Source organism: Chaetura pelagica, unplaced genomic scaffold (genome assembly GCF_000747805.2).
Source record: "Chaetura pelagica isolate M959 unplaced genomic scaffold, ChaPel_1.0 scaffold269, whole genome shotgun sequence".
Taxonomy (NCBI): domain Eukaryota; kingdom Metazoa; phylum Chordata; class Aves; order Apodiformes; family Apodidae; genus Chaetura; species Chaetura pelagica.
In genome coordinates, this window is record NW_009954705.1 from 2021235 (window position 1) to 2034120 (window position 12886).

General features: G+C 39.9%; 1 protein-coding gene across 1 annotated transcript in view; it reads right to left on the reverse strand.

The window, feature by feature from the left end:
- Positions 1–2470: 2470 nt before the first annotated feature.
- The window catches only part of KATNAL1 (katanin p60 subunit A-like 1), a 31618-nt gene continuing 21202 nt past the window's right edge, over positions 2471–12886 (reverse strand). Inside the window, exons 6-10 of the mRNA XM_010005642.1 lie at positions 8957–9115; positions 7985–8111; positions 6920–7054; positions 4499–4625; positions 2471–3026 (exon numbers count right to left, since the gene is read on the reverse strand). Coding sequence (XP_010003944.1) covers positions 2828–3026; positions 4499–4625; positions 6920–7054; positions 7985–8111; positions 8957–9115 — 747 coding nt within the window. The 3' untranslated portion in view covers positions 2471–2827. The remainder of the gene's footprint in view (positions 3027–4498; positions 4626–6919; positions 7055–7984; positions 8112–8956; positions 9116–12886) is intronic.

Here is a 12886-nt window from a genome sequence, read left to right on the forward strand (position 1 = left end):
TGCTGAACCCCAGCAGGGCTCTTGGGTAGATGAACAGGGTAAGGTACTGGCATTCACATCTATTCCCTTCTAGATCTTGCTTGTGTAGCCTAAGTTCCTCAGGCAGCAATGTCCTCGCTAGTGAGAGACCCTGAAGTGCTAATCTGGCACTGGCCACAAGATTTACTGATTTCTACTGAAGACAAACAAACAAAAGAGTAAGGGCTGCAGCCTACACCTTTCATAAGGAAGAAATGACAGACTGCAAAGATGTTTTCAAAGCCTTCTCTCTATAAAGACCAGTTATTCCCTTGGAGGAACAGACTGGTAGGAATCCTGCCAAAATTATAAAGAGTCAAGCACTCTTCTACTTGCTCATCTTCCAGTGCAGACAGAACTGTTCATTTTAGTCTGACAGCTGCAGGTATAGTGAATCCCACAAGGGCTCTACAGTGCAGCTAGTGCAAACCGGTCAGGAAAGGAGGAGCTGGAGCTTTTAATCTTCCTACAGGTAAAAGGGTAAAAGCTGATGTTCCTGCTGCACTAACCTCCCTGTCCAGGAGTGTAACAGGGCCTAATGCTATCCAGTGGAAATGCTCTGTCCTTCAAAAGACTACAACAGCAGCTGTACCTCAACCAGTCTTGGAGCACCAGAAGGCACTTTTATGGAGTGCCACACAGAAACACACTTCTTAAGCCACCACCGAGCTTCATGTCAAGTGTAAGACTGACAGAATCTCCACGGTGTTCCTCCATGTAAATTGGGACAGCCCTTTAAAATGACAGCATCAACCCAAGATGTGGTCTTCACAGAGAAAGACAGAAAAAGGAACACGGACAGACGAAACAGCAAGAGAGCTTTACAAGCGGCTCACATAATGAGACGGACGCTGCAGAGCTGTCCTGCGTGTGTCCTGACAGCCCCTGCTATTGAACAGCAGACTGCTTCAGCAGCATTTGCCTCAGTGGTTCACATGCCATGGCCCAAGAACCCATGTGCTGAACTGCTGACACTATTGGGATATTTCAAGAACTAGCAAAAAGGAGCAAATAAGGATACATTTCCATGCAAAGGAGGTATTATCTGTTTCATACTCCAGTCTTCCACAACCAGCTATGCCACTAGGATTCTCAGCAGAGAGCTGAAGGATAGAATACCTATTGAACCACACAGCAATTCACATCCACCAAGATACTTCAGGCCTAGCTCACAGACTAACAGAAGTTAGAGAGCATGCATATTCCTCTGTAAATTGAGCCTCTCCTTCTTATTCCTACTACAGCAACCCTTCATATGTCAGACTTGCAGGCCAAGTCCATGAGTCAGCATGACAGTTATACTCCAGAGAAAAGATGTCTCATGCTAGAGATGATAACTCAACCCTTCTCATCCCTGCATTTGTACATGGGAAGGGAAGAATCAGGTAAGTACATACATGAGATTGTACAGATTATTTTCCCCTAAATAATTTATAATTTTTTAAAAAATTTTTTTTTTAAAAAAAAAATTTTTTAAAAAATTTTTTTTTTAAAAAAAAAATTTTTTAAAAAATTTTTTTTTTAAAAAAAAAATTTTTTAAAAAATTTTTTTTTTAAAAAAAAAATTTTTTAAAAAATTTTTTTTTTAAAAAAAAAATTTTTTAAAAAATTTTTTTTTTAAAAAAAAAATTTTTTAAAAAATTTTTTTTTTAAAAAAAAAATTTTTTAAAAAATTTTTTTTTTAAAAAAAAAATTTTTTAAAAAATTTTTTTTTTAAAAAAAAAATTTTTTAAAAAATTTTTTTTTTAAAAAAAAAATTTTTTAAAAAATTTTTTTTTTAAAAAAAAAAAAAGCATGAACAGTTCTACAACATAAACAGATGCAAATTCCATTGCCTAGTAAAGTTAGGAAAGAGTTCATGTCTAATCAGAAGAAGTGGAAGTCCACAGCCACGTGTTTTAAGGACAGCCATGTGTTTGAAAGACAACCTTGATATTAGTGTCTTGACTGTATTAAATTCTCAGCACTTTAAAATAATAATAACAATAATATCTAAACAGCACAAAGTATAGGATGATACATAAGTATAAAAGTGCAAAATGTAACTGAAGTCAAAGTGCCTACTGGTGAAACTTCAAAGTGTCTACCAGTCAAAGTGGTACAAACCATATTCGGAGATCAAGCATAAACTGGACTGAGAGCAAGTGAGGCCCTTTTAATTTCCTGTCATTTCCATCAGAAGTCACCACAGGTGACATCAGTCCAGTCTGAAGTGATATCGATTCCAAATGGGTGTACATGAGAAGACAGCCAAGCCCATGTCTTGCTGGAAGACTGATCCTCATTTCCTCTGTGTAATGCCAATTAATCCACAGGCTTTTCTCTGAATATCCAACCAGAGAGAGAGGACAGTAACTTTAATGCCATGTTCAAGGGAGGCAGAGTCAGCAGCTTAACAGAAATGCAGCACTGAAGAGGAAAGGGTACAGTGAGCCCTTATTAGCTCCTCTGGAGTCACATCTTCCAGCTGATTTATTGATTCCGGCCATGGAAGATGACTATAAGGAGGTTAAGTAACACTGCTCTTCATTGGACAAAAAGTAAGATTACCCTCACAAGTATAATTTTCCCTTCCTGTTTGTCATATTTTACTATTTCAGAGATAAAACATCTTTTATAATAGCAGCTCAATATTGTGTTCACTTCTTTTAAAGGCAAATGGAGTTTAAAAGATCTTGTCACCAAGAAAGGGGTGTGATGGGGGCAGAGGCAGACCTTTTATTAAACCTTTAAAAAGATTTCTAACTCATTTTGCAAGTGAAAACAACAAAAGCCATAAAACTCTAGCAAAGGAGAGCTGTCACTGAGATTAAGCAGATCCAAACTCCACCATCCATTTTTCATACTTCTCCAGGTCTGCAGCAGAAACAGATTTAGAGATTTTCTTCAGAGCCAGCTCAAAGTCCCCCTTGGTAACAGGCATTTGAAGCTCCTCTTTAGAAAGTGCACGAATCTCTTCTGGAGTTAAGCCATTAATACGTCGTCTCATTGCCATTAAAGAAGCATCCCTGGAAATACAGGACAATATATGGGAGCTAATTGCTAGCAGCATGTGCTTTAAGCCTATGAATTTTGATTGTATTCTCTTGCTAGAAATCACTGGCAGGGACACTTTACAGAGCATTTATTTACCATAGAAGATGCGGTTCACATCTTTCCTAGCTACCGTGCTCCCAGATCCCTACATTAATTCAACAAAAAGAATGCATTGGCACCAAAACCCATTTAAGCATATGGTAAATGTGCAGAGATAATTAAAACTATAAAATTGAAAACCTTTAACAATGATTCATAGAGATGAAATTTTACAACTTCAGTGCAGGAAAGGGCAGGGTGGGAGATGAACTGCACTCAAAGACTTTCTTTTTCTCTAAAGTAGTCTGGATTTTCCACCCCCAGCCCCTTAGATTTCAACCTTCTTCCCACTGTGTAGCCCAAAAAGACAGTCAGCAAGTGCTGGGAGTGCAGCCCAGCTCTGTTCCCTCCTTGAACACAGCACCTGAATCTGTAGAGGGCAGAGCTGGAGGCATCAGACACTGGCATCACCTGGCTCTGCGGGGCTGAGGCCACCGGTGCCTGTGCCTCCTCATGCTCTACCTGCTCCACGACTCCTCCCCAGCCTGGATGCTGCCTGTGTGGCCCACTTGCAGAGACAGCACTGCTCATTTCTCACACCACAGCCCACATGCAGTCTGAAATTACATTTTCTCTTTCCCCAGATTTTTCCCAGCAAGGGATAACACAGGCCTCAGGGAGAACAGGTAATTTAACTATTGCACTGTGTGACACACACCAAGTTTTCAAAACCATGGAGACATTTCACAATTCCAGCAAAGCAGCAGGGGAAGAAAAAAATTCCAAACCATGTTCTTAAAGGATCAGTTTCTCTTGGTAGGGATTCTGACGTTGTAAGGGATGTAGAGCTCCTACTGCTAAGTTTTTATAAATACCTATTCTCCAAAAGAAAAGCCTCATTTGTCAAAAAAGGAAACAAATTGTGGGAACAGGATGGAAATAAACTCAGTACTAATGCTATAAACTATCTGTATTACCCCTGCACCTAGAAGACTGGGGCAGAAACCAAGACTGTGCTGTACTGGGGGCTGGTCAAACATGTAGCAAATAGAAGCCCCAAAGATATTCTTCAACTCATGGGATTTTAAAAAAATAAAATATCCAAATCTGATTTGCACTGTATTAACAAATATTCAGTAAATGCAAACAGTGGTAACATAAGATTTGCTCAGACAATTTTTTTTTCTCTTCAGAGTCAAGAAAGCTGAAGCACATCTCATACAGACTCCATAGTCTTTAGGCTGCTTCACATGACAGTTACATCTGGTTCCAGCCAATAGATTTAGGCCTCAAACATAGTCACTGTTAACATGGCTTCAGCTTTAGTGAGTATTGCCTTTTATCAAATAACGTAAATTATGATGTTCCATGCAGTTTTATTTGCAAATTAAGGGGGATGAGATACCTGCAAACATTAGTGATGTCAGCACCAGAATAGCCTTCAATCTTCTCAGCAATTTCTTCAAGGCTGATATCAGGATCCAGTTCTACTTCCCGAAGATTAATCTTAAGTAATTCTGCTCTGCCTTTTGCTATAACATAAAAGTACTTGTTTGAAGACTTGCAAGAGTAACATTAAAACCAGAAATTAACACAACTTAGATTTTTCAGTGCAAACAAAAGAGGCTTAATGTAAGAAAAGAAACAGAAAAAACATAGTAAAGAGTCCAATCAAATACAGCAAAGTATATGGTTAAAAGTAGTATATCAAAACCGTATAGTCTTGAGACAAATCCCAAGGCCATATGTCTTTAAAAATGTCTGTTATGTCTCAGGTGACAAAGCATTTGGTCACATACTACCCAAGGGCACAAAAGCACAAATGTCTGCTTACTCTCACATCCCTTTGGATTCACTTGCTGTTCAAGTGTTTGATTGCATATTATTCACAAAGTTTCATTAGAACCACAATAAGGATTGTATTAACAGAGCTTCAGACAGCACAAATCCCTTAACAATAGGCTGAACTTTAAGCATATGTTTAAGCACTTCTCTCAGCTGGGACCCAAGAAAGCTGCTGAAGCCTGATAGAAAACAGATATATTAATACAGTAAACATAGTAACATATTTACAGTACAAATGTCCTGGTATCCAGCTTTCAGTCCTGGATGCAGGTTGCACAGGGTGATTACCAGCTGCAAAAATGAGCACTTATGCAGCCAGTTAACCATTTTTCTTGTACAGGGCACGTGAATATGTGCATTTGGGTACATGTTAGGCAGCATAGGCTTGTAAGAGGGAATTCACATTTCACAGTTTAGGCTTCAGTGTTACTCTTCACAAGGGTGGTAAAGAAGGGGACAAATGCTTTCCAGGCTTTTACTGTACAGAAAAATATACCAGCTCAGCATCTTTATTTCCACAGTGACCAATTTTTATGACCTAGAAAAGAGGACAAAAACAACAAAGGAAATAATAGTAGGAAATGCTAGAAGTCTTAAGGAAGTGTCCACACTTATGCTTTATTTATTGCTGTCCCTAATTAAAAGGAAGGGGAAAGGCAAACGTAATAGAAATTGGAGAGCTTGTCTAAAGCTGCTGGTTTTGTGTGCCTTGAAGAACTGTCAAGAATATAGAGTTATCAATCACACACAACTGGTGCTATAAAATGGGGATTTCTTATTTACAGAGCACAATGTACATACAGCATACCTGCAGAGATCACCCTGTGTCAGAGAACATCTAATGTGTCAGAGAACTTCCAATCTTTGCTATAGGGCTAAGCAAGTCCTTGCAGTATTTTGAAAATGAAACGCAGTAGAGTATATACTTGCATTGAATTCCACAATACACTGGTGTATATTCAATTAAAATGCCTGACCACATCAAACCACACAGCATAGTTATAAATGCATCACTTAGACTTGCCCAGAACATCTCAACATTCTTATTTCCAGAAGAGATGCAACAGAATGTAACATGGGAAAGAAAACTGGAGCACGTCTCATATGTTGTCCAGGGTGTAATACACTGTGTCAAAAAACAATCTGGTTTAATTAGAAACAAGAGCAAGAGCTGATAGGTTTTTAAACTAATTGGTCATAAAGACAGGCATCCTGTTAGGAGCTGTTACTGCCTGTAAGCAGCAAAGACAAGATGTAGAACTATTAAGTTTCCTTATACCTGCTAAACTCAATCCCAACTGCTGTCACCACGATCACACATCTTGTTATCTTGAGTGCTCATGCAGGGAAATGAGGCACCCGCTGTACCAAGAAGAAATGAAGCTACGCAAACTTCAAGCGATAGGAATCTCAAAATTAATAGGACAGGTGAATGACAGCTCAAAAAGACAATACGAGCCGACACATCTCAGGGCAGGAAAGCAATCAGCCTGATGCATTCTGAGTGACTTGAAGCACAGTCATAAAGGCAAGCAAGCAGTGATTTACAATGAACTAAGCCTGTAAGTGAAAATTCATGGATCCACTTCTTTGCATTAGTCTGCAAGGACATGGAGTGCATTTGCGGTACTTCTCGACATGTCCAAAGGCTGCCTGTGATGATCACTCAAGGATTAACTGTTAAACATTTAAAATAATTCTAGGCTTATTAAAACTAACTCTCTTTCAAAATGTAAGAACCCATAAACAGGCTTGAAATGAAATAGTGCAGTTCTTTGTTTTTAAGCCCCCAAGCAAGTAGTATTTTTTTCCTTCTCTTACTTTCTTTAAAAATAAAGCAACCCAGGCAGTTGATTAACCACTTCATTTCACTGCTCATCACAAAAACATAAAGATTCCTCCCCAACCAAACAGTCCTGCAGTAGTCCTAAGCTTATCCTGCAAAGGTCATTTTAAAGGAAAATTCTCACAGCAAACATACCTGTGGGCAAAGGTATATAAATCCTCTTCTCCAGTCTCCGTCGGAGAGCTTCATCGATATCCCAGGGAAAATTTGTAGCTGCTAACACCATAACCATCTTGGAAGGGTCATCATTTTCCAGAGTACCACCTACCCCTGCAAGCACAACAGTTAAGAGAAATGTCACTCCACAGCTCTTACTGATTGAGATACTTGCTAAGAAACATTGCACAGACAAACCTTCCAAAAATCTGGATGAAGCTAAGCAACAGCTGTTTGTAGTCCTAGGGCTGTTTTCTAACCTTACCATAGCTTAAGTGTGACAAGACCATCATTGTCACAGAGAAAGGGACAGTTTTTGCTAAGTCAGGGGAAGGCTTTCTTTGACAGTACTAATAACACAGTCATACACAACTGTAGCCATATCTGTCAAATCTGGCCATAGAAGAAATAGGAATCACTCCTTGGCCTCCCAAAGGACAACTGCAAAGCAACTAGAAAGAAATTATCACTAGGGGGCAAAAAGTTGCCTACTCCGAGTTTACCACAATGAAGCTGCCCATTTGAGGACATTATAAACAGCAGTTAAACAACAACTGCAACACAGAGGTGGTTATCAAGCCACAAGATTCCTCAGGTGGTCTTTTTCATTAGATGCACCTGCACAGAAAAGGTACTAAATCTGACTAAAAAGGGTAATATTAGCTGCCACCACAGAATACAGAAAAATCAGATCTCTCAATGGGGTCCTGGAGATGGACACTCTAGCAAAGGGTTGAAATTTCATAAATATTTAAGACCCATATTAAACTGCACAAATCTCCATTACCTGCTTCTCCTAGAGCCTGTGTCTCTCAAATATGAGTTTTCAATTTACGATCAAAATGGCCATTTTAGGAAAAAAAAAAGGAGAACACCCTTTTCAGTCATCTGCCTTTGAACACTCCAAAAATTCACTACTCTCAAATTCTGCCTTATTTTTCCCCCATCCATATAGTCGGGTTTTACAGATTATCCAAGTTCTTACATTCCCACTGGTAAAGAAACAGCACCCCAGCCCCAAACTCAGATCTAAACACTTGTTACCGTCCATTTGCACAAGCAGCTCTGACTTGACTCTGCGACTCGCCTCGTGTTCATCGGACGTGCCTCTGCGGCTGCAGATGGAATCTATCTCATCAATGAAGATTGTTGTTGGAGCATAAAACCTTGCCTTTATTCAAATGAAAGCATCACTGTTAAGGCTGCAGCAGCAAGAACAGGCCCTCATCAGACCATGATCCAGTCCCACTAGACACACTACATACATATCTTTCCTGCCTCCCACAAAAAAAGTAATCCACGATCTTGATTTACAAACTGTTTGGCATATGGTTAAGCTTGAACTGTACTACTCAAGTGAGGGATATTTCTGTGTTGGTTTTCTTCAGCAACTAGTCTTCCAAAGGAGAAAAAGGAATACAATCAAAATACAGGCAGTTTTTCCTGTCCAGGTTTTTCCACGGCAAGCAGGAAAGCCCAGGGGACAGAAGCGAGCTCAGCTTGTTTCAAAAGTTTTAACTGAGAGTACAGTCAAAATGCAGCAAGGATCCTGAAAAGGTGAATGACCCTTCAACACAGGTCCACATGGGCATGTCCTTCACACATCCTGCATGATGGACTGCACTCAAAACTTCACCAAGGGGCTTGTGTCCATTCAGAACAGAAACCAGAAATAAAACACGTATTGCTTCCAGTTCCAAATCCCATCTAACTTCAAATCTACTTTCTATGGGCTTATTCCACAACAAAATAAGAACTGAGTTTCTGTCAAGGTCACAACTCTATGTGTAGTCTGGAAAATGTTATCTCAACATGGGTGATGAACCATTTCCTTCTTAATCCTCAATGACATATCAGAAAAGGATGGAAACACAGAGACTTTGCTTTTCTATCTGGTTGAGGGGGCATCAGTGCAATGAACTCCATACTTCCAACATGCTACTAGAGGGGCAGTAAACCAAAGGAGATGTCCCTTCTGGCCTCAGCAATCCCCAGATCACATCATTGAGAACATACCATTTCAAACAAGAGGCGGACGAGCTTCTCAGACTCGCCCCTGTATTTAGATGTCAGGGTAGAGGAAGACACATTGAAGAATGTTGTTCCACATTCTGTAGCAACAGCTTTTGCTAGCATTGTTTTGCCAGTGCCAGGAGGACCAACCATCAGCACGCCCTAAAAGGTAAAAAAAAAGGTAATGAACAACAAATAAAGAAACTGCAATTGGTGCCACATCTTGATTTTAACTGAGATCTGTTTTTTAATTGTTTAATAACATAATTGCCATCAACAGAAAACAAAAGACAAGAACCCTGTTTTTGAGAACAGTGTGGAAATGCTCTAGGATTTATTTTTACCATTCCACTGAAATATGAATTACAAAAGCCAGTAACTCTTGCTATCACCCATCACCTGGGAAGAATACAACACATTTACAGTCTTGCCCTGCATCAGACAGAGCCTGGACTCAAACTTAGGCCTTTCCCAGCTAACAAGGGTCTGTACATGCAGATGAAGAGAGTGAATTCTTAATTTTGGAACAAAGGCCCCTTCATGAAAAAAGCTTCAGAGAAACCAAAATACATTTGCAGAAAACTGTGTTCCCTCAGTAAAGCATTTTTTCTGTAGAAAGGCATTCTGTAAAAAAAAAAAAAAAAGCTGATATATGTATATACAAATGTAGATTACTTATTATATTTAAGTATGAATGAGATACTTCCCTAGAAACAAGGTTTTGTCATACCATTTAATCTCTCCCTCTCAGTACTTCTATGGCCATATTGCATTTTAGCAACTCCTGAAGGAAACACTGTCCTCTCCACAGTGCAGGATGGCAGAAGAGCACTGCTATTTCTCTTTCACAGATAAGCAACTGTGGCTCATGTGGACTACCACTCAGTCCCACAAATAGCCTAATATGAGCCTCAGTGATCATTCAGAAAGCTTTTGAACTAAAATGGTTAAATCCCAGGTTGGCATCCCCACCATTAGACTGTCTTTCCATCTGTGGTCTATCTGAGAGAGTAAGGAGTACACATCTCTGCAGCTTAGTATATTTACCCATCGTTACACAAGCACGTTTTAGACACACAGTGTTCTCAGGACCCATGTTGAGATAGTGGCACTGAGACACTTGATAATTATCACTCTTGATAATATTTTAAAATACGGTTGTCTTTATGGATAGTCTTTCCAACCCTTTCAGCAACAGTACTGCAGAAGGACAACACACTCTTACATCCCTGTACAGCACTACGAAAATGGAGTGCTCAAGGTGCTTGGGGTTTTTTCCCCCCTCTCAACCACAAGGTCTTATTACATGCTAGCAAGAGCTTCCTCAAGGAAAGCTGTACTGTGTCGCAAGGGTAATCAAATTAGCTAGAATTAGAATTGCACATCATAATGTGCTTTGCAATTAATAACTTAGATAAAATGCCATAGCAATAAAATATCTGTTAAAGGCAAGCCACACAGCAAATTAGATTTCATCTGTTCCTCACAAAAATTTACCTCAAAAAGCACAAAGAATGACATGGAAGAGATCTATAAAAACAAATCAACCGGGAACGCAATTATTAAAAAATGTACAATTCAAAAGCAATAGCCTCTCTGTATTCCATTTTCCATTAACTCTTAATACCTTTATTGCCATTTAACACTTGGCTAATGCAAGCTCAACATACATTCATTGGTAAATTAATTCAGAAATGTTCACTCTTCATTCATACAGCTAACAGTCCAATGTCACTCCTCAGGCTGCCCAAGGTTTCATAAGCTCCAGAGCAGCAAGCATAAAAAATAAATGGACTCTTTTTCTCCCTATGAAGATTCAGACATATACTATAATTTGAGTTGCTGCATAGTCATACTGATATTTTAATAATATTCTAAGTACAACCCTGGAGTAACTGGGTGAAAATTACTCAGCCTGTAATATGCAGGTGAGAGATGACTTAATGTTCTCTCCAAGTTTCAAATGTGTTTATTTAATATTTTAAAGCAAGCTTCACCCCAACTCAAAGCACATTTGACCCTTTGTTGACAAACTATGTTTACTGCAGTGTATATATAGGATATTGCTTTGGTCCTCCATTATTAAGAAAGGTCAAATTCTGGCTTCAGCTACACATGCCACTCCCTGTCAAAACCAAAGCCCATGGCTCTGCACCTCCTGTGTAACTAGCACAGTGAGCACATGATACTGGAGCTATTAGATATGTACATAACACAGGTGCAAAGTAGGCATGCTAGGTGTAAGGCCAGAGAAAACCCAAGCACTCTGTGGATAAAGATGATAAAAGTATGCAATTAAAAAAAAAAAAAAGGAAAAGAAATGAACCTGAGTCCTCAGTAAAACAAGACGAGCATGGTTTCAAACAGGAACACATAGGATCAAGTTGCTCTTTCTCTCTGCAAACTAGGAGGCTGCCACTTACTCACTAGTTAAAATCCTTGACAAACACAAAGACTTCTTTATTCTTCCTCTAAGGCTCTGTTAATCCAAAGTATTCCAGTAAGAAGCTGAAATGCACCACAGGGAGTAAGTGTTTTGATGAAATCACTGCAGGGTTACTTCTTGTTGTTGTAACAATCACTACCAGAGCAGTGGGAAGCACAGCGAGCGACCGCGCCTTCTTGGCACAAAACAGCTCAGAGAAAAAGAAAGAGCAAGCCCGTGGACGCTCAGAAACCCGTGGCTGCAGCTACACAGCACCTGTGTTCAATCAGGGAAGACAGCTGGCTCCTTCACACAAGGCACCGTCCTCTGAATGCAGGCACAAACTGTGAGGGCTGCCTTGGGAATTGTTCTCAGGAGAGTCTGAACATCCAAAAACAGATTTGGCTGCCTTTTCCCTGAATTATTGTCCTGAATGCCTAGGCTCAACAAATGCCTGCTGCTACACTGATTACTGCAAGAAACAGTCTTTCCTTCAAAACTGCTCATCCTTGTAGCGCAGTCAGAGGTCAACAGTAGGGAAAATGCATGCTGTTCTGTGTGAAAAACAAATTCAGAAGAGTTACAGCTTCACAAGTCACCACGGAAAAGGCTAACAATGAAGACTCTTCATGGACTCATCAGAAATCAATTTGCATTTCAGACTGAAAAGAGGAAATAATCATAGAAATTTTTTCCATGTCTGCAACCACCTAGTTTTCCTTCACTGCTCAGTAGGAAAAGATAATCTCATGCAAAGAGAGGGTGACTGTAACTCTGCAAAAAAACAAGCTATTGTTTCTTTACCCACTGCCACAATACTTGGAGACAGGGCCAGTGGCACTCTCCACATTCCCTGCAGTCTGCTGAGGTACCTGCCTTAAAGACAGATGGCCACTACATCCTCTAGGCAGGTTAATAAGTGAAAAAATGCACAGCAGCTCTTAACTCCCTTCAAAGTTTTTGAAACTGGAAAGAAGGAGCCCTATGGATCAACTTCCTCTACACCCAGAGGAAAATAGAGAGATTCTCTTGTTAAAAAGACACTAAAATCTCACCCTGCACTGGTAACCCATGACATCTAGGCTCTGTCCAAGCTGGTATCTTGGTTAACCTTAAAGTTAACCTTAAGCCCACTAGTACTGACCACAAGCACTCTAAACCCCAAAGGCCATATAGCCTGGGGCTACATTTGGGCTGCTCCCTTGCAACTCACTAAAACCTTCACTAACAGCCCCAAGCAGCAACTCCCAGCTCCCCCTATGAGCTCCCACTCTATCTGACTTCCCCTCTTTAGTGTCTATAGTTACAAGCATCAAGAATAAGAAGTCTTCCACTCACCAGTTCCTGCAGGCTTTGCTTCATAAATCAGCAAAATAATAGGGACCTAGGACTGGCTTAGTCTGGAGGAGGACAGCTTTGAGGGTCAGACCCAAGCATAAGCCAGAGAAGTACAAGGACCAAGCAGGAAAAGACAGGGCAAGGTCTAGTACAATATCTGACATGCTGCT